Genomic DNA, 24,478 nt, shown 5'->3' with positions numbered 1-24,478 from the left:
AGGGTTTTGATGCCATTTAAACAGGCGTCTTCCCTTATGAGGTTTAGTAAAACAATTGCAACAGTTGCAATGAGATGAATGTGTGGGGTGTGTACTATGTCTGTAGGTACAAACACTCCCCCAACTATTGCAGCAACACCTGTGTCAGCTCTCCCTCCGCCATTAGGAGTGAATGGTTACAGCAGTTTGCCAGCCCCGACCAATGGACAACAAGCAACAGAAGCACTATACACCAACGGCGTTCACCCATATCAAGGTATTTGCAAGTGTATAGACGTGTTGAATATGTGGATTTATTATCACTCAATTTGTATTTTTTGCCCACTGGTTTAATTTCATTTTCTCACTCTCCAGCTCAAAGTCCAGCAGCATTGGACCCTTTACAACAGGCATACGCTGGTATGCAGCACTACACAGGTTGGTGTATGTACAGATTTAATTATTGACATTTCATTTTGGTCTGTAACATACTAATATATAGTACACTATATTTTGAACAATGGAGCAAAAGCCTTTAAAGCAAACAGCATATTCACTTATAACAGAAACCTATAAGGTTAAAAAGCACTTTACTTGATCAACAGATCATGAGGCATACAAAAAAACCCAGCACTTTTGCTGTTTTTTTTTTGCTGTAAATGCAGCAGCTCGAGTGCTCAGGTAATTCAACATGATCAGACAATTGCTCACTATATGTATTGGTGGACAAATGACCAAGTGAGATAAAAGTCTACAGACCGGTCATAAGGATGGTCAGATGATGGTCAATCTCTGAGTCGACAGTACCATGCGAGCGACATGTTCTCATTGTGGTCTGGCCAAAATAACATGTGTTGGAATGGTATATGGATAAATGGAAAAATATATTTAAAAAATCCCAATGTTAATTCATGGAGGAAGCTTTGAAAGTCAAAGTTTTACTGTAACGACACACGTTTAACCACGTTATTACAAATGTCAACATGTCTGCTTTTAGTTTGACCGCCATCGTGCTAAGGACAGACGTTTTAAAGGACAATTGAGTCCATTCGTTTTGTTATGATTTACCTGATTTAACTGTAACACAGACACATATTGATGGCTGGGTAATGATTAATATAGTCTGTCATTCCTTTACCGCCATTTGACATCATATGATTTACTTCCCTATAGTTAAGAGGAGACTGTAAAGTGGGGAAACCAGAACGGGAGATCAATGGTGTCATTGTTTAAGCAGACTTGCTCCATTTAGCTGTTACAGTTAATAGTTTTCACCTTCAGCAGGAGACGTTTCAGTTCAAATGAAGTGACTCTATTGGACGAGCCATGTTGCCACCTGTTGTTTCTACCCAATCACATTTTGTTACTGTCTTGTCTCTCCCAATAGCGGCATACCCTGCTGCCTACGGATTGGTTGGGCAGCCGTTCCCCCAGCAGCCAACACTGGTTGCCCAGCAACACCAGCAACCCCAGCAACAGCAGCAGCGAGAAGGTGATGTGACTTCCTGTCTGACAGGGGCCACACTCCTCTATTCAATTTAAAGTTGTTTATCACAAGAATTTCACAGCCAGGGGTCATGTAAAACACTTTGGCTAATGTGTGTGTGTGTGCATGTGTGTGTGTCCTGTTTGTGTCAGGTCCAGAGGGGGTGTAACATTTTCATCTACCACCCTGCCCCAGGAGTTTCAGTGACTCTGAGATGCTGCAGATGTTCTTGCCCTTTGGCAAACGTCATCTCGGCAAGAGGTGTTTTGTGGACCGTGCCACCAACCAGAGCAAATGCTTCGGTGAGAAACACAGACGGGGGAGAAAGAGGGGAGGGAAAGGGAAGATCAGATGTAGTGGGGAGAGGAAAGGACACTTTGTGGAGGAAAAACTCAAGTAAAGTCAAATCTTTTTTTCTCTCGTCCAGGATTTGTGAGTTTTGATAACCCAGCCAGCGCTCAGGCTGCCATCCAGGCCATGAACGGTTTCCAGATCGGCATGAAAAGACTGAAAGTGCAGCTCAAAAGGCCCAAAGATGCCAACCGGCCATACTGAGTGACAACTGAGAGGAGGAGGAAGAAATAAAGAGAGGTGAGGGGATGAGAGACACGGCATCAAGGGAAGTGGGCTGCTGTATGTTGGGGGAGCAGGATAATGAAATTAGGTTAGTGTGGAAAAAAAACGTGAAGAGGGTAACTTAAGCTTTGAGACTTAAATGTTAACTGATTGTGAAAAAGTTAAGAGAAGAAGCTTACCATGATATATCAGTGAATAAACATTGGGTTACTCATTTAAAAAAAGCTTAATCAAAAAGTGAAAATACTAAAGTATTGTTTTCCTTTTTATTTTCTTTCACAATCTTATTTATTTTCTTTCCTGCTGTTTTGATCTTTTCCTGAAACGGCAACTTACCTCACCCAAGACCCTTCCGTCCAATCATAATTCACGAGGACCCCATCGCTATGGCAATGGTTGCCTAGTGACCGATAAAGCCCTGATCCCCCCTTCCTCTCGCATTGTTGTAAGTTGATTGGTTGGCTTGTGTTTGGGTTGCTGTGGCGATTGATTGCCTGTGTTGGTTGCCTTTGGCAATTTTTGTTCTGTCACCTCGAGCAACCAGCCATGCGTTGACTTGCATGTCCTGTTGCTGTAGTGACCACAGACTGTGTTTGGTGCATTGTGACTTTATTTTGTATTGACCTGTGCACATACTGATCAATAACTGTCAATAGCCAGGACCGTCCTCAGAATCAATTGATTGGATTGGATATTTGATACACTTAACCACTGCATAGTAATCTGATAAATTCTAGCAGCAATGGCCGTTATTTTTCCGCAGCTTTGTTTTTGATCAGTTTCTGTAGTGTTATGTTTGGTGTCATTTTTATTTGAACAAATTGTTTGGGTACAGTAGTGAGCGTGGGCATCTATGTGTACATATGTGTCTGTGTTACACTGTTAGTGTGTAATACAGAAGTGCATAAACCTTGTTGTATCGGTGTCTGTATAGAGAGGTCTTCCAGAGGTTTTCATAGTTGACTGGTGAAGACATACAGAGCAGCACTTCAGTTTACTGCACAATATTATTAAATTGTTGATGGAAAATTAACATTTAATGATTTTACGTAACATATAAAATGGCCAGCCATGTTGGACAAGATGAAATGATTATAAAGTACAGTACACACAAAGTTTAAATATGGCTACAAGCTGGTCCTCAACATGGGCCGTACAGTTTAGAGGAGAGAAGACCAGACAAGCCTTCGTAAGTGTAATGACAACAGCACACTATTTTTGGGTGAGCATGCATTTTGTTGAGCTGTACTGTGATAGGCTGAGTTCTAATCCTGGATTCTGATTTGTTTAATGTGGCACCTTAGTTTTTTGCTCCTTCATTTCTCTTTATTGGTCTCTTTTACATCTCCTATCACTGCTTTTGTGGTGTTTCCTCCCTCTCCCCTTCACTACCTCTTCCTCCTCCTTCTTGTTCCCCCTTTCTCTGTCAAATTCTTTCTCAGCCTATCTCCACCCCAGCCTCCTCTTTCTATCCCTCTAGCTCGTGTTTTAAGGTAAAGAGTATGTGGTTGTCATGGTGGAAAAACAAGTGCCTCTTGCTTATTGGAGAACAGCCTTCAACTATAGGAATTCTGGGAGAAATGTAACACGGAGAGAACATAGGATCTCTTCAGTTTTAGGTAAATTGAATCCTCCAAAAAAACTTTTACCAAAGAGGAGAAAACGTGCAGCTGCTGTCAAGTCAGTGTCACATGGCAGCACACATCATAAATAAAGGATTCTGTTTCTATTTACATAGAAACCTTGACATAACAAATCCTTCTGGGTAATAAGAATGTTTTTCTATGTGAAATGGACCTATTCAACTCTCACCCAGAATTTCTATACTGCAAATGCCAGAGAGTGATGCATGTCGGTAGTAGTGTTTGCTTGCCATGATTCAAGGCACAGGAGCGCAGCACATGCTCATAAGGTCACACACATTAACACATTATATGCCCAGATACTGAAGCATTACAAACACATGCACACACGCATACCCGCAAACACACACTGCCAATCACACAAGGACACAAATGATGGATTTTTCACTGTAATGAGTTGCATGATCCAGACACTGTGTGTGTATGTGTCAAAGCACCATGATTTATTGAAAGACGGAGCTTTTACAACTGTGAATGATGCCTTCTTGATATACCTCACCAAGTTGAAAGTGAAACAGAGATACAGTAGGAGCATCCTGAGGTGCAGTTTGCTTCAAGACGTATGAATGTAGTTTAGGTCATGCAGACAGAAGAAGCTCTGTGTGATGGGAGGGGCATGTTTGTCAAGATCAGACAGAAACACTGAGCTGCAACGTATTTATACATCTAACACGCCCTCCCTCCTTCTCTGTCCCTCTCTCTCTCTCCATGTTTATGTATCACTCCTTCCTCCCCCGACTCTCCCTCCCTTCACAGGTGACCCTTCAGAGTCCAGCCGAGGTGGAATCCCAGGGTTCATTGTGCTTTCAGACTGTCTGCTACCTTTGAGTGTCTGGAGAGTGCTGCCACACACACACACACACACATACTGACACATATATACACACTCACACACTGCCAGACACACACCCACACTGACCCACATGCACTCTCAACACTGAACCTCAAGTGGTACAAAGCTGATATACAAATGTACATAATGTGCACAAACACACATACACACACACACATACACATGCCTGCCGACACTCACACAGATACACACGGTACACGGGAGTCAGTAATCCTACCCATACAGCCAAGAACTTGGTTTGACCATAGTCTGTGTGGAGTTTGCCAACAGGGTGTTTAGTTCAGTGAAGACAACTCAGAGTAAATGTGTGTGGAAGTTACTGATGAAAAAATGCTGATATATCACTTCAATAGACTTTAACATGTCTATACCATGTCTATTACATGACAAATATAGAGGGACCGATCTTTCATAATAAAAAAAATGAAAAGAAAATACAAAAAAAGACAATTAAATGAGTAGGGTAGAGAGACTTTGGAGAAAATCCTAATGACCTGTAAATAATTTAGTTTACAAAGAGCAGCATTTAAAAAACAAGAAAAAATGCAAAAAGAATACTACTTTAGATAAACACTGAACAAGACACAGCGACATCATTATTATTATTATCATCATTATTATTATTATTATCATTATTACCACTAGTAACATCATCATTTGCATAAAGGGATATTACATTCCAAATTGTAAAATGGGAAATCACTAACCTATTTTAAATTTCTACTTAGATTTTAGGTGAAACACGGGGGGAGGGGGGGGGGTTGCACTTTTATTCGGGAGGTTTAATATTTGAGCTATTTTTTATTTATTTACTAATTTATCAATTATTTTGTTTATTGAGAGAAGGGGTTTGAGTGGGTTGCAATATTTTCATTTTAGAATTTTTTAGAGAAAATTTTTTGAGGGCCTGTTTCTGTCAGACTCTTGCAATCGAGTAATTATAATGTATGTATTAATTATTACAGCAATTCTATTTATTTCTTATTTATTGAATCCTGTTTTTGATCCACTCTCTTTTTAAGTTAAAATAAAAAAAATATCATACGAAATGTCCCTGCTGTGGTTTATTGAGTATTTCTGTGTTTTGCATTTGTGTGAGACAAAAAGAAAGAGTTGTAAAGAATTGTTTCATGATTGTCTTTTATGCCAAATAATTTGTGTTCGAATGATGCAACACAAGATAACCACGGGAACGAGAGCGCACATTCACCTTGTGACCAGAGGGGGGAGTAAGTGGAGGGCATGTGATCTGAGGAAGAAGAGCTGATGTGTCAAGTTTGTTATCAACTGTACTCATTTACAGGAGCCGACGACTGATTCATCAGCAGAATTAAAGGCTGTGTAGTTTTATCAGTAAGAACACGGTTCCAGGAACTTTATGTCTTTTTAATATCAGGCCCAAGAAAATGTCATGCATCTATTATTTTTAAGCCAGATCCACAGAGCTTGAGGTTATTATTCATAAGACGAACAGCCTCACTGACCTTTTGACCATTTGAGGCTGCCGCACACACGAGCACACTCTATCTGGGACAAGCTCTTGGAGAAAGCAGACCTAAGGTCATATTGTACAGTATGTCAGCCTCACACCCCTCACATGCTTGTTTTTAATAGATCATGGTTCACGAGGACAGGGAGATCGGAAAAAGAGCCGTGAGGAGAGTGACTGCAATTTCCCACACTACGAAGGCAAACGTTTACAATAGAGGATTATCTTTAGGAAAGGTCAAGTGTTGTGTACAGATTTGTTCCCCTCTACAAGCCAGTGCTCTTCAGGCTGGATTGAAGTGGTTTCAGTGTTTCATTAGAGTTAAATACCTTAAAAAATATAAGTGAAATTAAACACGTCAGATGTTTGAAAAGGGAAAATGAAGCTGTCATTTTAAGACAAAAAGCTGACAAACAGCCCTACTAGATGATTTTTGAATTGTTCTTTAGGGACTAATCAGTCAATCCTATGATCATTTCCTTGATTAATTGTTAAGTCTATAAAATATGTTTTTACAAGTGTAGAAATAAATGTCATTCAAAGTTTCTAAAGAGGCCACAGTGGTGTTTTCCATTTGCTTGTTGTGTCTGGCCTAAATTTTAAACCGACAGATTTTCACTTAATCGTCACATACAAAAAAAACAAAGAATAGATAACATTTAGAATTTTTTCATGAAAAACATCTGAAGCAATAAATCAACTAACACAATAACTGCCAATTAATTGTCTGTCTATCGCTGTTTAACAAACAAGAAGGTCGAAGGTGGAAATCTGCATTTCCTGTGTAAGGCAAAATTTATTCTGCATTAATTTGTTTTATTTCTCTCAGAAATGTAGTAGAGTATTAGTATATTATATATATATATAATCTAAATTAATTTAGCACAACACAGTGAATTGCAAACAAGAAGGTCAGTGAGGAGATGGTGTGTAAAAAAACAACAAAAGTACCATTATTGTCAGTTAAAAAGGGAAATTACAGAAAATAGAGGGTTAAGACAAGACAAAGTAGGAGGATAAAACTCCTTCAGGGAATGAATATGAGCCAATGTAATCTCCTCAAACGTGTGTGTGTGTGTGTGTGTGTGTGTGTGTGTGTGTGTGTGTGTGCGTGTGCGTGTGTGTGTGCGTGCGTAAGCGCGTGTGTGTGTGTCCAGGCCTGGGTACCCTAACCCTGGACGGCTCTGGTCAGTGTGATTTGACCTTCTTGTTTGCAATTCACTCAGCTATAATAAAGCAATTTAGATTATATATAATTAATATTCCAATACTCTACTACATTACCGAGAAATAAAACAACACATTTATGTGGAATGAATTTTGTTTTACGTTCTTGTTTTTCACACAGGAGATGCAGATTTCCACCTCTGACCTTTGACCTTGTTTGTAATTCACTGTGTTATGTAAGTTTTAAAGGGTTTGGGCATTTCTGTGAAGGTCTCGACCTTAATATGTTATAATTTGGAATTTTTAACTGCATTGAATACGTTTTATTTTAGTCCACTCGTTTTTTCCATGGATTTTTGTGAAGCACTTTGTAACCTTGTTTAGATACGTGCTCTACAAATAGAGTTAATTATTTGTATTATTATTTAGGTGTGATGGATAAGGGGGCTAGGGAGTGTATTGTCAATGGGTGTCCTCACAACTATAGAGAGAGAGACAAGTGCGTGTGTGTGCGTGCCTGTGTGTTCGGACGTCATCGCGGCCCTCCCCTCCTCCTCCTCTCTCCTCCTCCTCTCTCCTCTCTCCTCCTCCGTGTGCTCCCCTCACTTCGCTCTCCAGCAGGCCCGACCTCCACCGCACTCCACCCGGCCACACACCCAGAAAGACCCCGCCGACTCCCGGGAGACAGCACACATCACGGGGGCAGAGAGCTCAGCCGGAGCCCAGCGAGAGACAACAACCGGAACACTGGGACATTTTTCATGTTTTTCCCCCGGTCGCATTGCAGCATTTCTCTCCTTCTCCCATTTGTAGCTTCTCCTCCACCATCATCACCTTTCTCCACAGAAGAAGAGAGAAACTTTCCGCAGAATGGAAAGATGTAAAAATCGGGCCGGGGACTAAACTTTGACGCTAACTGCGCGACCAGAGCAGCAGCGGCAGCGGGCTGGGCTAACTCCAGAGGACCGTTAGGTTCGCAGCTAGCTAGGTGGGACCCGGAGCACGCTGGTGGAGGGAAGACCCCCAAGAAAAAACAACAAAAAGGAAGCAGACATCTTTCCTCTCGGAGAACCGCACTGCTCTCGTCACTTCACTCCGGGGGGGGGAACACACGCCAAAGTAAGAACCGTTTTCCTCTCATGTCCGGAGACATTAAGTGGTTTTCTGTGCGCGTGAGTGTGTCTGCGGCGTCGCTCGTTTTCTCTCCCACGTCATTACGCAGTCGTGTTAACGGTCCTGTTAGTGAAGTGCTTTTGGATTTGTTGACGACCGAAGTGTTCAAACATGGCGTCGTAGATGTGTCGTGATTTGGAAAGAACGGTAATAATTGTCTGGTAGGAAGACACGAGGACGGCCCGGGGCGCGCGTGGCTCCATGGTGGGGTCTGTGCGAAGTTTGCCAACTTATCAACTACACACACACACACACACACACACACAGCACATGTTCAGAGACACACACAACATGGAGTCCGTTTCAATTAGTATTAAAAGGCCCTTCCGGTTCAGGACCCTTCCTCTTGCTGTCATTGTGGTGGTAACTAAGTACATTTACTCAAATACTGCGCTTAAGTACCCCTTCATGTTGTTGCATGTGACTTTTAGCATCCCCCTTTCGTTCTACTTGATAGAATGAGTATTACTCTACTACGTTTCTGAGAGGAATAAAACAATATTAGCAAGTGTTGCATTATCCATCCATCTCTTTCAAAACACCACAAGGTGCTTTACAAGCTCAACATGAAGGGAAACAACAGGAAACGGTTATAAAGCAAACAATTTAAATGCAATTTGAAGATCACGCAGCGGTAAAGCACAGATGCAGAAATAGAAAATGTTACTGATGAGAAAAGAGTAAAAACTCTCAGGTAAGATCAGAAGTAGGAGAAAGAGAGATTTAAAAGAGGAGTAGGTGTTTCTCAGACTGATCTCCTCAGGGAGATTGTTCCACGTGGGGGGGCCTGGGCAGAAAAGGCCCTGTCACCTTTTCTCCTCAGCCAGGACTATAAGGACTAGCAATAAAACTGAGGCTCATTATATATCAATACATTGCTTATGCATTGTGTGAGGAGGTGCAGCACATAACTGATTGACCTCAGATTTGTAAAATGTTGCTGTTTGTCATTCTCTGCTCATAAAGAAAAAATAAAACCACAGCGTTCACTAAGGAGCATTTTTGCCCATATTACCCATCTCTGGTTGTCGCTACTAGTAACTTTGGTAACACTTAATTTTACAGGTGTATGAGCCTTATTTCCTGGAAAGAATGTAATTTGGACCTCATCACTGGGAAAATAGAAAGTGTTCTGTTACTTTAGTTATGCTACCTCGAGCTGTGTTGAGTTAATATAGTTTTTGCTTCCAGAAGAATTTCAGAGAATTATCTCCTCCATTGAATAAGTCGTCGGACACTTAAATCTTCACCCGTATTGGGTTCAATGCTTCTCTGTTGACAGAGTTAGCATTTTGCTTGTTCAGCTGATCAAAAGATTACACACACAATCAACTAGAATTGATCAAATGAAATATGTTTTTGCAATGATTAGTACCCAATTATAGAGCTTTTTCTGGGGAACTTTGAAGGAATTTATTGGGACATTACCGAACAGAAAGTAAGCGTTTGAGGACGAATCCTAGAGAGGAAAAGATATTCAGTCATTTAAAAAAGCAGACACAAGAGAAAGGTCCAAAACAGGAATACAAGTGTGTGGAGCAGAATTTAGTTTAGTATCTACTTTCCTCCCCTGTTACACTGAGTAGTGAAACTTTGGAGGGTCCGGACCTCTTGGTTGGAAACCACTAGATTAAACCCTGTAACATAAGTTTAAAATGAGCTTGACCTCGACTTGTGACAATAGTCAAATGCTGCGTATGCATTGAGACATCAGTATTAACAAAATCCAGATTCTGTAGAATGAACACCACTGAGAGACAGAACAATTTATCCCAAAGGCCATGATCAGATTAATCAATGATGAAAACGAGTTACTATCACTGACTGTCCTTGTTAGACCAACTAAAGGATTCATTAAAAGGAGCAACACTCTTGTTACTCACAAAACCCAAACAGTATAAAGACGAAAAACATCTTTCAAATGCTTTAGCCTTTGGTCAATGCCTCCCTAACCTGGACAGAAAATACATTCACCAATCATCTTTCAATAATTACATCTTCTGCTTCTTCGCTGCTGTTTGATCAATCAGTAATTAGTTGAAGACAGGAATGTGTCTTTGACTTAGTTAGCACTAGAAGTACCTCAGTGTTTGGTTATCATTACCCTGCAGAGTTTACACTCAACAGATAGAACAGTAGAAGAGAATCAACATGACAATGTAACCTTTCACGCCTCCTGAACAGGCTTATTCAAATCAGTATGCTGTCTGATTGGATCTCGCCATCAATAATTCATCAGGGTCACAGATCAGAGTCGGTGATCCTGAAGTTGACTCTTGTGATTGACTGTCTGCCCCTTGGATTATCTGATGTGTTCTTCTCCATATGTCTTGTGCTTTACTAAAAACTACACTCTGAGTTGTTTTCAGTCAAACCATGATCCAGAGGAATGTCTAAAGTGTCAAGGATGTGTATCACTCATCCTCAAAACCTTCTGCCTCCAAATGACCAAGGCATGGCCTGAGTTACAGCTAATCGCCCATGTGCAGAAAAGTATGCAAGCGTCCCTCCCACCACTTTATCTCACAATATTTGCATTGAGAATTTCATGGTTTTCAAATGCAATCTGAAAAATTGTGGCTGCATGTTAGACCACAAGAAGAAAAGGCTGTCAGATGGTTGAGATAGTTACTACAAACCATCTCCTGTAGGCTTCAGTTTGACTGATATTTGCAGCCAGTTTAAGTAAAAAAGTTTACTCCTGTCAGTGCTGCAATAAACAGCTTTTAATTACAATTACAATTATTGTGAATATGAATTAGTCACTCAAGTATGTTTTCATAAAAATTGTTTGATCTTCAAAATTTTAGAATATAGAGAAAAATATGTATAATATATGTATAATAACCCAGTAATAAACAGTTACACATGTTTTATCAACATGCTGGTAAGAAATGCTCGATATAATACAGTCCAATAGATTATTCAATACAATGCTGGACTGAATCATAGAAATTTACAGATGGACAGCTCCCCAAAACTGAAGCCCAATTATCTTGATTTGCCCCCTGTTGGTCATAAACCATGCCTCCTCCATGTTTGTTTATGGGACACGGACCAAACTATAAAGTACACGTTAAATAGTTTTTTCTTAAAGATGGTTTCTGCGATTTTAGGCAGTTCATGATTCATGATTGACAGCTGAGAGTAACTCACAATTGGCAGAGTAAGTGTATCACCACGATCACTACCGCGCCAACTCTGTCTCCAAATGACAAAAAAGCACAAGATCTGTATCCAGGAAATGATGATCCATCCTTGTACTCAGTCTATGGTCTGAGCATGTAACTTAATGTGAGCAGCAGTCATGCAAGGTCATGATTGCATTTTGAGCTGCTGACTTATCGGACCGACTCTGCTCAATTTTTACTCCAGTCTTGTGACCTTTTGTGAAATCAGCATGTAGTCAATGTGACATTTTCTCAGAATTATCAAATCCTCAAACCTGCGAACTCAGCTTTGACCTCGTGTGCCATCCACGGTATACGCTGTCTAAGCCTCATCTCCCTGTGTCGGTCTCCCTAACATTTTTTAAGGTTGTGGTTTGAATGATTCAGCTCTTAGTGACTAATTTAAGTATGGATGGATATGAGTAAATGGGTGGTTGTGCAGGGGATGTTATGAGTGACTCACAGTCGGAGCCCGTTGCTATGGCTTGAGTTCCTCTTTTCGACTCAGTTTCCGATAGTTCAGATAACAAAGTATTAGGGGACTGAGATGTTATTCATCCATGGACAGTAAATGGGAAAGCTGAAAGTCTCCTTGGGTGGCAGCATGTTTACATTCTCCAAATATCCCTGCACTCTGTACCAGGTTCCAGTCGGGTCTGTTTAGGTTTTCCTCAGAGGGATGTTTCCTTTATTTCTTAATTTTTGAGAAACTGCATTTTGACTTTGTACACGGCATCGCCGAGAGGAGACATGTTAGTAACAGCAGGAGCTGTACTGTGCCCTTCAGCCGCTTGATCTCTGTTTACAATCACTACATCCTTGTAATGTGTATTCATAGTGGGGAAGAGAGACAGTCCAGGAACGTCCTCTCTCCCTCCGCTGCCAGAGGCATCCTTTATTTTTATTGGACCTTTAAAATGGTCAGAGATTGGTCATATGATCCAGTGGGCCAATGGAATGTGCTGTTAGGAGAGCTCTGTGAAAAAGTGCTTTAACATCCTACATTTTCTTCCACACTGCCCACTAATGCAGCAGTGTCAAATATAAGGGCCTAATCATGCCTGATAAGCTTATTACCAGTTCATGGTTATTACACAGTGATAAGCACAAACTACCTGTCCACATTCCTTCTGCCCTTTGAACAGTTTTTATTTGTGCTCAGATGCTCATTCAGTTATCTGTTGTTGGTCAGATTACACAGCTCCTTCGTAGAGCCCAGGGCCTTATGCTCAGCCGGCCATGCTGTTGCAACAGGAAACAGGGAGCATGACTAACGTGACACGGTGTGGAAAGTAACAGTAACACTCAACCATGGGCATTTAAATGTTTCTGGTTTTCTTTGGATGTTTCTAGCTTTTTTATTTATATTTTTAATTGGAATAACTGACGGCACCAGGCAGAGACAAGAGAAGTAAGAATTTCATTGCATTGATAACTTTTTATTTCTGCATATGACATTAATGCCTTTGACCCTTTGAACCTATGAACATAGGAACCTATGAACCTTTAGCAACCATACATCTTAACTTTAGGGTTGACTTGCGTCTGTCAGTGTAAATCACCAAGAGCTGATATCAGCCATAATTGAAGGACTCGTCAGATAATAGCACTGATAAATACGGCTGTGTGTCCAACTTCAATCCAAAAATGTGCCAGGAAGATCACAGGATTGAAAAACGCCAAGTGCCAGAAGCTGGCATTGAATATCTTGTAAGTTTTTTCCGAATCACATCGGATTCATTATTTTTCCATTTAGATCATTATATCAATCAACAGCATGGCATTCTGAGACTATTTAGTAAACACAGTTCTTGTGTTGATAATTGATATTCATACATTTATTTATTACATTAATATCAACTAATAAAATGGACAGATTTGCCATTTACTGGCTTAGGGTTAAAGTACATCAAGTGTGCTGTGACTCTCTCCCGCTATATGTCTGAACGGTCAGGGTGAAAACAGTTCCTACCACTAATGTAACATTCCCATTGCTGTGAGAGAGCAGGGGGTGATAGCCACACACTGCTAACACAAGCAGAGCAGGAATGGGAGCAATAGTGGTGTGAGTGGAAGAAGACATCACATGGTGCACAAGTGAACAGAGCAAGCACACGTGCACATGCACATGCACACCCAGTGAACTTGTGATAGGACAGCAGGCAGTCATTACACACTGTGACAGTCCAAAAGACGTACAAAAGAGTTAGAAGAGAGCCTAAGCATATGACAACATGCAGAAGTGGAGTACAACATTTTATGTTTTTTAACCATATGTTATGGTAATAAAATTTACATTGTAAGCAGACTATGTGAATACTATAAGCAAGGTATTTACACAACATTTGAATAGGATTTATCCTCTCTCAATCTTTTTGATCCATATAAGCCTTTGATTCCTGTAACCATCATCACTAGTGATGTCTACTCTACATTGTGTGACAAATGTGTCTGTGAAAACAGCAAGATAACCTCAGGTGTAACTCTGGGTTTTCAGGGTAATGATGGTGGTTCACTTCTTACACGGGTTATTCACCATGGTAATTTACACAGTGCCTCTAATAAACCAGTACACTTAGGTCGGACCAGATGAACACTTGTCTATAGCCAAAATACTGACCAATCAGATCACTGGAAAACTATCATTTCTACATGACCCTGACAGGTACAAAATAAATTTATCACACTAAATAAATACATTATACCGTTATGAATTTTACCGTTATGAATCTGTACTAGTGTACGATAAGTACACTAGTACAGATTAATTTAAACTAAACAGCAATTATTTGATTCCCCACAGTGTTAATGCGTTCACTCTTATTTTATCATTGCAGCTCAGAACAGAGTCAGGCTTTGTGATGATAACTGGAAATGAAAACTAAACCCTCTGATCTTTATCTGTCTTTATTTAGAAAAAATGATCTGCCCACTTTTAAATATTTTTCCTGATAATAAATGTCTGTCAGCCTGACCTCAGCAGACATTTAGGGGGGGGGGGGGGGGGGGGGGGGGGGGGGGGGGGGGGGGGGGGGGGGGGGGGGGGGGGGCGCTCGAGTGCACTCACATGCACTGACATGAATGTGGGGCCGGACCAAAACAAAGAAACTCAGATGACAACACTGAGGGCTTGGGACTGTATTCTCTGCTCAGGACACCATGACTCCACTCGCTGCTATATTGGTGTTTAAATCCTAATGTTAACATTCTATACAGCAAACTGAATATTTTTTGTTTTAGGACTGATCAGGAAAACTAGCGTTGTGGCGTCATCACCTTGGGGTCAAGGAATTTAACTTGAAATCATTAACCTCAAACTTTTGTTCAAAGAGAGAAAGTGAGTTTTGTATTAAAAATCGAAATAAAATGCTGCTTCAGTGTCTGTACTAAAACTCAGGTACTGTATCAATACTATTATCTTAATTTGTCTAATGACACCCAGCTCTCCACAGAGATCAAGCTGATGCTGATAAGGATTTTAGGGAGTAGAAGTACATTCCTATGCGGGCACAGGGAACCTCTACACAGGGAGGCTCAAACTGTGAGGCAGTGGTGCTTACCACTCTACTACTGTGCTGTCCTGTACATATAACAGCTGCACTTCTAAGCCAAGCATTTTTTTCTCCATTATGTTTTTGATATCACCGCATATCTGACAACATATCTACCAGTTTATCTGTGATAGACCAGTACCAGCCAATAAAGTCAAACGACCAATACATCAGTCAGGCTCAAGACATAAGGACGTATTTAACATTTCTGTGAAACTATGTCATAAAGCACATAGTCAGTGAAGAAAGTTTATTCAGAGTTTTACCACACCCAAGTACTTTTATCAGACCATTATTTCCAAAATGTAATTTCAGCTGCATGTTTTAAAGATAGTCAAGGGAGGGACAGCATTACACAGGGCTCTCCGGGTCAGAGAGGGAATCCTTCTTGATTACTGGTGAGGAGCAGCAGGCTGGGGATGGGCGTGGAAGTGAAGCGGTTACACGGTTTTGGCATTTACAGCTGCAGTGGGCGAGAGGGGAGTTGCTATAGATCTTAAAGAGGACTACAGAGAGTGAGTGTGTGGGGTGTCCCACGGCTTTGCACATATGGGTTAAACATGACTCATATCCTTAACACAATAGCGTTCCTCGCCACCGACATTTCTACTCTCATTCTCTACCACTCCCTGAGTTAGCAGCGGGAATATTTCTCCACACTCAAAGTCAGAACCAACTCTCACAGCTGTCAACTGTCGAGGAGAGAGAGAGAGAGAAGAGAGAGAGAGAGAGAGAGAGAGAGAGAGAGAGAGAGAGTTGGTGTTAAAAGCTTGAAGGAAAGAGTTTGCTCACTTGTTGGTCTGATTTCTCCTCCCTCACGTGGGCCTGCTGAATGCCCATGCTCCAAGTGCTCTGAAATAGGCATTCGGAAAAACTTACAGTCAGGCTTCCAATAAGAGGGAAATATTGGTACCATTATCTTATTCCCTTAATTACATGCTACCAAACATTCCTAATCAAAGATTTCTTCCCATACACGTAGCTAGGCCTGTGTAATGTTTGCCTTCAACGTTAACCTCTATAGACAGTTTGTCAGATTCAAACTTAAGGAGGAACGATATATACACACTTTTGGTTTTTTTCATGGTGTGGATAATGCCACTACAATATGTGTGAGTCTTTAGCTTTTACAGCCCAATAAACACATAAGAGTGGTGCTGACTGCATGTGTTTCTTGTGTCGCAGGATGCTGTCAGGGCTGAGTGCGTGGTTCTGGCAGGAGCGGCTGTGGTTTCCTGAAGGTCTGGGCTGGGCTGACCTGGAGGACCGGGATGGGCGCGTGTACGCTAAAGCTCGGGATCTGTGGGTGGCGCTGCCCATCGCCCTCATATTCCTCATTATTCGTCAGATCTTTGAGAGGTCAGTCCATTACACACTATCCGTGCTCCTTGTTTATTTCTGTGGTTATCCTTTCAAACATTTGCTTCCTGTACATGTTTTTCTCTGTCCTCTTGCCCAGTCCAACTCCTGTCTTGTTTTGCTTGTCTGCTGCTGTTTCACTTCCTCTTTCTCTCCTTTAGTCTGGCCATCAGCTGTTTCCTCCTGATCCCTAATTAGATTACTTTACTTCAGAATGCAGTTTTTATCTCTGGCCTTTTTCTCATCAATTATTTATTTCTCCTTATGCTGTGCCTTCCACAAGAAAAGGTTCTGCTCCTGACTCGTATTGTATCTCACTCAGGTCCAGTGTTCCTGTTACCAGTAGCTAAACTCGTAGCTGTAAACAATGCTGCCAGAGTCCAACTTGGTTTTATTGCTAATTATTCTCTTCTATCCCCTACCTCCCACTCTGCCACAGAGCGGCAAACTACAAAGTGGGGTAACTGAATCCTGTGTTAGATGACAAATGAACAGTACAAACAAGGCACACAATACAAGTCTGTCTGTTGACATATATAATCATGAATAGAGCTGACCTGAAACGACTGTTGCCATGGTAATCAGCATCCAAATCCGTATTTGAATGCTCCATTCTATTATGATAAAGATGGTTACTATTATTATCCTCATTATTATGCAGCACCACAAAAATCTGAAGATGCCAACTATGCATCATTAAAAATTATTATTAGCTCCACTAAGGATATTTTCTTACTTTAATAGGTTTGTGCATCTAACATTAGTAGTACACGTGACGCAAGTAGTGACAGTACTACCTAAATTGTCACCTAAAATTCTGCATGCAAACGAAGTATAGCGTTGAAGTCTGATCTAAAAAAGAAGATACTGGTAATTCAGAATAGACCTAAACATGAAGGATTCTTGTTTCTCTGTACACACAATGTAAAAATGTTATTAACCATCATCTTAATAATAATGTCTATAGCCATTTTTGTTTTATGTAAGCTTTTTTGTTTCGTTTTTTATATTTTTTATTTTGGGTTTGTCATTTTTCGCAACCTAAAAATGATTCATTCGTTTTTCAGTTTCTCACTATTTCTAACATGTCTTTATTTCTTTATTTTTTCTGTTTTTGTCTCAACAACCTTTTTATAATTACAGGACAGTGGCTACACCCCTGGCCTCTCTACTGGGGGTGAAAGAGACAGTACGGCTCAAAGCCCCTCCCAACATCACACTGGAGTCCTACTACTGTACTGTGGCCAAGAACCCCACACAGGTAAATGTTCTTAGAAGCCCACACACACTTCAAAAAGACAGAGTGTTGGACTATATGTTTTGTCGGTAAAATGAATACTAAAATGTGGCCTCTTTGTGTTGTTCACAGAGTTCAATAATAAGTCTTATCAAGCAGACTGGCTATCCAGAACGACAAGTGCAGCGATGGTTCAGGAAACGGAGGAACCAGGACAGACCGAGTTTGCTCAAAAAATTCAGAGAAGCCAGGTTAACCAACACCCTCTCTCACACACTCCCTCCTTCTCTTAAACATATATATAGAGATATATGATGTGGGGCTATAGATCAGGTTGTAACAGCTGCCCACCCTTGCGTTCCTCATGCTATATGAGGACATTTCTGTGGGCAAATGTAGCTCTCTATTTTTAACATGAACTGATTACAATGCCACTCTGCTGCTGCCAAACACACACGCACACAAATTCAAACACCCACACACTCATTAGCACAGAAACTCAGCAACAGCTGCTCTGTCACCGCTGTTGGTTATTTTTATGTGTAAGCAATTACTCAAACAGAAGCAAAGTTAAAACAACATGATAACTTGATAATACAGTGGTTACTGAATTTTCCCTAAGCTGGCAACAGATGACACCTAAAAATAGATACAGCACAAAACACAGACATAACTATATCTAGACAGCATAATAGTGTTTGCCAAGATTGAATCACAGACAAATATGTAGTGATATGCATTTGGACAAACACATTCACAGAAGGTCTGTTCATGCGTCATTGCATCCCATGTGTTGCATTCTACATAAAACTAGCAACAATTCATTAGCTTCATAGTCATGGTCATGATTCATGTTTGGATCAACAATAAGGGTCAGTTCACCCAAATTACAGAAGACACAGACTTCACAAGTTTTACTTAATTACTTTCAATTGAAGAAACAGTCCCTTTGAAAATACAAATAGTTTTGAGCAAAATGTTGTTATTATCCAAGGTACAAGGGATTCTGTGAATGAGATTAAACTATTTATTTGTCAACAGACATTTTATTGACAAAACTATTTATATGCATCAAGTGTGATGATCAAGTCTGGGTTTGGGATAAAACAAGCAATTTAATGATGCTGCCCTCAGCTTCATGAAATTGTGACAATGTGGCAGGCTAATTAAAATAAAAAAATAAAAAGTAATAATAATAATAATAGAGATAATTTCCAATAGCAGCTCTGAGACAGATATCTACAAAAGTAGGCAAAACAATCAGCAGGGCTAGTAGATTCCACTTGATATAAGTGAAAATAAGCTTTTTGTAATCAGGTGAACTGACCCATAAACCTGCAAGAAGACGGTGAATCAGAGTGGTGTATGTGTATGTGTGTGTGTGTGTGTGTGGGCGACGTTGTAGTTGACTGATGTTTTGCATATGATGTGTGACTTGTATACTTGTGACTGCATGTTGTTCACTCTCTAGTTATGGCATCTTTTACTGTGTGTGTGTTACGACATTTTTCTCGTCTGAATCAGTCTCTTATCTGTTTTCTCCCCTAGTTTCCCCCCCGATATATTCATCACTCTCTCACTGTCTCTTTCTATGTTCAGTGTTTTTCTGTTACTCTGTTTCATGTATGAAATCTTCTTTCCTCAACTGTATGAGAGGCTGCAGTGGGAATGGCCCGTCATTATCTCTGCCTAAGGACTTTAGCAGGGAGGAGAATATATGACAGCTCTCATTGTGTGTTTGGCCTAATGGGACATTCTCAACGTAGTTCACCAGAGTTTCTTTCCCACTCTTCGCTCAGTCTGGTATTTGTGTGTGTGTGTGTGTGTGTGTGTGTGTGTGTGTGTGTGTGTGTGTGTGTGTGTGTGTGTGTGTGTGTGTGTGTGTGTGTGTGTGTGTGTGTGTGTGTGTGGTGGTGTGTGTGTGTGTGTGTGTGTGTGTGTGTGTGTGTGTGTGTGTGTGTGTGTTATGCATTCATGTGTCTTCTGGTAGAAAATGTGTCTATTGTCTTTTGCCCCATTGACTGAATAGAGAGTGTGTGTGTGTGTGTGTTTGTGTGTTCTCTTGCAGTTGGAGATTTACCTTTTACCTTCTTGCTTTCATTGCTGGCCTGGCTGCCCTCATCGATGTGAGTACTGCCATTTAACTTCAACCCCGCCTTCTCCTCTTGTCTCTGTACCTTCTCATGAATCACCTGCCCTGCCATCGTAACTCGGCGGTGTCCATGGTAGTCTGTCTATTTTGCTGCAGTCCCCTCACCTTTTGCACTGTCGGACAGGGCAGCGTTGACTCATTGCAGTGCTGAGTCAGTTGATAAAAATACACCTGTTGCTCTGCTGTCTCATTCACACCTCATGTTTCCCGACAGAAACCTTGGCTGTATGACCTGAAGGAGATGTGGGAAGGCTTCCCTGTGCTGGTATGTCTTTAGGATGACTTTGTGCCTGGAATGCACCAGAGCATTTTCAGGCAATAAATTCAGTTCCCTCATAAAAGTTTCAGTCAGCGCCATCGGACCTGTAGCAAAGACTGTCAATACTGAAATTGCTTTCTTTTGATAAGATCTGCAATTTACCACCGCAATGTACACATCCGAACTCTGAACATAAGAAAATCAGTCAGTTAATTTAGATAATTGTTTACTATTCAAGGTAGTGCCACAGAAATGTGGGTATGGATCTGTGAAATGTCAACATTTGCTGGTTCTTCTGTGATTATCTACTGAATATATTTGGGATTCAGTCGCTTTTATGAAACCAGCAATTTGAATGTGTTTACCTGGGCTGGAAGAACAAGTGACGGCCTTGAATAGATTCAGATCAAGTGAATAAATGGAAGATTAATCAATAATTTAAAGATTCTTTAGTCGCAGACCTTGTTCCAAACACAGTTGATGTATGTATTTTAAATGGCAGACCTGTTTTTTCCCCTGCAGACGCTGCTGCCATCTCAGTATTGGTACTACATGATCGAGCTGGGTTTCTACAGCTCTCTGCTCTTCAGTGTAGCTTCTGATGTGAAACGCAAAGTGAGTGAAATTGATTTGCATTAAGAGGGAAGGAAAAGTAAATGGAAAATTAATCTATAATTCATACAGACACTTTTGAGCCTGAACTATAATTGAGAGGTTTTTATTACATCATGATGACCAGCACACTGTGGTGTTCTTACTGACATCAGGAACAGACTGCGGGTGGCCATTAGACTGTTGTTACACGTGTGTTTGAATGTGTGTGAGTGTTTAAACTTCTTTGACCCGGGTCAGCTGCGTGCAGTGAGGGGAAATCATGCCAAAGAGGAACAGGGTGTTTATCCAACACTGTATTTTAACCTAAAAACCTCTTACGCAGGTTTAACCACCATCCACACAGACCCCCTTAAAACATGTAACACATAAATACATATTCCAAACAATCTCTTCTCCACAGCACCAGTAACACGTCTCCTTCCAACATGTTTCATTCTTTCAAGGACTTCAAGGAGCAGATTGTTCACCATGTGGCAACCATCCTCCTCATCAGCTTCTCTTGGTGTGTTAACTACATCCGTGCTGGAACTCTCATCATGTTCGTGCACGACTCCTCTGATTACCTTCTTGAGGTAAATGTGTCCGCCTCATAGAGTCATTGCAGAAGTTTGTGTTCGCAGCATTTTGTTCACTACACGTTGGCAAACAAACATGTGCCTGCAGTCAGAACCAGTAAGCTTCCAGTTTGGTCGAGTGATTTACATTAACTGTAGGCGCTGTACTCTGCATCATGCAAATACGGTATACTAAATACAAATGAGGTGTTTTCTTGTTTCTCTACTAGTAGTATTGTATCACTGTTAAGACTCTTTATGTTCTGAATATCAGCTAAGATTTTATTTTTGTTTATACATGGTTCTGAGTGCTCTGATATCTGATGGCAATACACTTATGATACACTGCCACCTAGTGGAGGAATCTACACTTTGGTTGTCTGGTGAAATACAGGCACATTAACTACATTTTCCATTATTCAAACAAATGTATTATCCATTTATCTGCAATTTGATGTACAAAATAAATGTCTTTCTTTCCTCCTCCCTCTCACAGTCTGCAAAGATGTTCAACTATGCTGGGTGGCGTAACGCCTGTAACTACATCTTCATCGTATTTGCTGCAATCTTCATTGTCACCCGTCTGTTCGTCTTCCCCTTCCGGTACACACACATTTTAAATCTATTATTCAAATGAACTGCTGCAGGATGTGTTTTTTTTTTGCATGCTACTCATTTACCATCTTCCTAACCCGTACTTTCTCTGTTGCAGCATTATTTACTGTACGTGGGTTTATCCAGTGACCGTCTACGAACCCTTTTTCGGCTACTACTTCTTCAATGGACTTCTGATGATTCTTCAGTGTCTACATATCTTCTGGGCTGTGCTCATCATACGCATCGCAATCCGCTTCCTCACCAGCAATGTAAACAAACACAAAGAAATCTACAGATTCTGTTTATTTATCAACATTTCAACACCCATATCATACACAGACCAACATTATCACCATAAAATGTATTATATATCTTTTTTATTATAAAAAATATTGATTAAAGCCGCTTGAGAGAATAAAAATGAAAGCAGTGGAACTGTCAGCAGAAAGAACTTAAATTGAAAGATTCTGATTTTAAATCCTTAAAAGAATCATATAAATCCCAAATACCACTTATTAGAAATACACTAAATAAAGTACTGATACATGCAACATCAAAATATATTCCACAGATCAACAAAAGAGTAAAGGAACTATAGATGCAGGCCCACACACACTCACACAGGGACAGTTTGGGTTTGTGTCCGACACTGACCAGAGCTCCAGTACAGAGGAAGATCCTGATTGACATGTTTATAAATGGCCTCTTTTCCTCACACCGTGTCCCTCCTTTTTATTTTTCAGGAAAAGGTAGACGATGAAAGGAGTGACAAAGATGAAACAGATGAATCAGAAGAAGAGGAGGAGGGGGTGAAGGACATGAAGAAAAGCAATGGACCAGTGCAGAACGGTCATGCAATCCACAACAACAACCACAGCAAGACAGCGTGAAGGTGTCAGGATTTAGGAATGTGAGATGGACTCATATCCCTCAGTAGGGGAGCAGGAGGGAGGGATGAAGAGAGAGAAGAGCGAAGGGGGCAAGACATTCCCTAAAGCCAAGAACACCAGGTATCCTGAGGAAATTTGACACTAATACCTTTGCACGACACACTAACACATGTTCATTCATACTTTTAGAGGGCACAGGGATCCAGCAGATGATATACAGCAACTGGCAGGATTTGTTTTGTGCTTTTTCGTCGGAGAATAATGTATCATGTGAGATGTCGGTCACAAAATTTAAGAGACAGGGGAGGAAATGGAGAGGACCAAAGCGTGGAGAGAACTGAAGAGGGTGATGCTGCTTCTACTTTAGCTTTCTTGTTCTAACTGTGCCTTAGAGCCAGCTAATCGCTGTCCAAATGACATTTTATAGCTTTTATGCTTTAATCTCGTGTCGCTTTATTTCCTTGTAACGTCGCTGTTTTTTTACTAGAAGAGTGAATGAGTGAACGTATTATGAAAGTGGAACAATAGGGCATTTATTTCCCTAATTTTTCAGCCTATGCAAGTATGTGTATGTTCAGCTATTGCAACGTCTTTGCACAAACATACAGTGTCTCTTATATAATGTTATCTACAGTATAATGTAATAATCAGCAGGAGGACTGTGTGCCTCTGCTCCCCACTGTAGCTGGTGCCATTTTAAAAGCAGTCTGCCTCGGATGAATACATGTGGTATTAACTTTTTTTAAAGATAAACAGAAAGTAAAACTTTCTTTCTTATTTTAATTCCAGTCCGGTTTTCCGCTTCCGAAAGAGATGTATGACCTGCAAAGGTTATTTATCATGGCTCAGTAATAACTAGAGATGAATGTTAAACACAACAGCACTGTGATATAAAATCACAGCATCCTGCCAGTTGTGATGGAGCTGGATGTTTTTTTTTCTGCTCTGGTGTGGCTGAAGCAGTTTGATCCAGTTGAGAAATGAATCACAGTGATGATGCCACCCGATGTAACGCAAGGACACTCCTGAAAATGATTGCAATAGTGGTCTGCTCTGTTGAAATGAAGGAGTTTTATGAAGGCAAATGGAATTAACCATTTCTAGATTTATGAATATCGGCCAGATGTCCACAGTTCACTGCCTTGTGGCCTGGGTTATATTTAATAACCTTGGCGAGAATTTAAGTGTTGATCTAAGTGAATTATTTTAGGTATGATTATGTGTATGAAACGGGTTTACAGGTATGTCCTTTGATTTCTTTTTTTCCAGTGTTGAAAAAAACTCATGAGGTATTAATGAAATAATTGTTGCAGTTTTTTTGTTATGCTTTAAAGTTTTTTTGTATGTCAAGTGCCTTATGTGTAATGTATGGGAAGCTCTCTCTCACGTCTTCATGTTCTCTCCTTTTCTTTCTGGTCTTCACCTCACATCACAGACACAACTATAAAACTAAAACATCCTCTTTCCCCTGCGGTCTCATTCCTCAATCACTTTTTTCCCTCTCCTTTATAAATGATCCCTCCTTTCACACTCACCCTCATTCCACCCACCACGTCTTCTTTACTAACCCAGACCAACCAGCAACCTCTCTCCTCGGGTGATACAGAAGAAACAGCTGTGTCCTAATTACAGTGTTATTTAGTTTTTTCATTTGTATTTTTTTGTTTTATGATGCCTAAGTATTGTTATTAATAATAAAAACAGAGACCATGAATTGGAAAGAAAATA

The 24,478-nt window shown here is 40.5% G+C and overlaps 2 protein-coding genes and 1 long non-coding RNA gene across 3 annotated transcripts in view; 2 read left to right on the top strand and 1 right to left on the bottom strand.

Annotated features, from left to right (window-relative positions):
• Positions 1–5,590, top strand: part of LOC117777188 (CUGBP Elav-like family member 3) — a 24,282-nt gene extending 18,692 nt beyond the window's left edge. Inside the window, 7 exon segments of the mRNA XM_034611792.1 lie at positions 107–256; positions 355–423; positions 1,367–1,476; positions 1,624–1,650; positions 1,653–1,767; positions 1,893–2,056; positions 4,441–5,590. Of these exon segments, the coding sequence (XP_034467683.1) occupies positions 107–256; positions 355–423; positions 1,367–1,476; positions 1,624–1,650; positions 1,653–1,767; positions 1,893–2,020 (599 nt within the window). The 3' untranslated portion in view covers positions 2,021–2,056; positions 4,441–5,590.
• The window catches only part of LOC117777189, a 10,012-nt gene extending 1,374 nt beyond the window's left edge, over positions 1–8,638 (bottom strand). The window contains exons 1-3 of the long non-coding RNA XR_004616566.1: positions 8,608–8,638; positions 4,538–4,703; positions 3,173–3,175 (exon numbers count right to left, since the gene is read on the bottom strand). This is a non-coding gene — a long non-coding RNA (uncharacterized LOC117777189). The remainder of the gene's footprint in view (positions 1–3,172; positions 3,176–4,537; positions 4,704–8,607) is intronic.
• Positions 7,759–24,478, top strand: cers2b (ceramide synthase 2b). Its single transcript, XM_034611790.1, has 11 exons — positions 7,759–8,312; positions 16,273–16,446; positions 17,590–17,707; positions 17,816–17,934; positions 19,752–19,809; positions 20,050–20,100; positions 20,617–20,709; positions 21,153–21,281; positions 21,760–21,866; positions 21,976–22,129; positions 22,604–24,478. Exons 2-11 carry the CDS (start codon positions 16,274–16,276, stop codon positions 22,748–22,750), a joined length of 1,149 nt encoding a protein of 382 aa, XP_034467681.1. The 5' UTR covers positions 7,759–8,312; position 16,273; the 3' UTR covers positions 22,751–24,478.

This window comes from Hippoglossus hippoglossus, chromosome 16 (genome assembly GCF_009819705.1).
Source record: "Hippoglossus hippoglossus isolate fHipHip1 chromosome 16, fHipHip1.pri, whole genome shotgun sequence".
NCBI lineage: Eukaryota > Metazoa > Chordata > Actinopteri > Pleuronectiformes > Pleuronectidae > Hippoglossus > Hippoglossus hippoglossus.
The sequence above is the reverse complement of the archived record's forward strand: the minus strand, read 5'-3'. Positions and strand labels throughout refer to the sequence as shown.

Coding starts and splice junctions, on each gene's coding strand:
- cers2b (XM_034611790.1), top strand. CDS start 16,274: ATGCTGTCAGGGCTGAGTGCGTGGTTCTGGCAGGAGCGGCTGTGGTTT. Junction 17,935..19,751: donor AAAAAATTCAGAGAAGCCAG/GTTAACCAACAC, acceptor GTTCTCTTGCAG/TTGGAGATTTACCTTTTACC. Junction 21,867..21,975: donor CTGTTCGTCTTCCCCTTCCG/GTACACACACAT, acceptor TCTCTGTTGCAG/CATTATTTACTGTACGTGGG.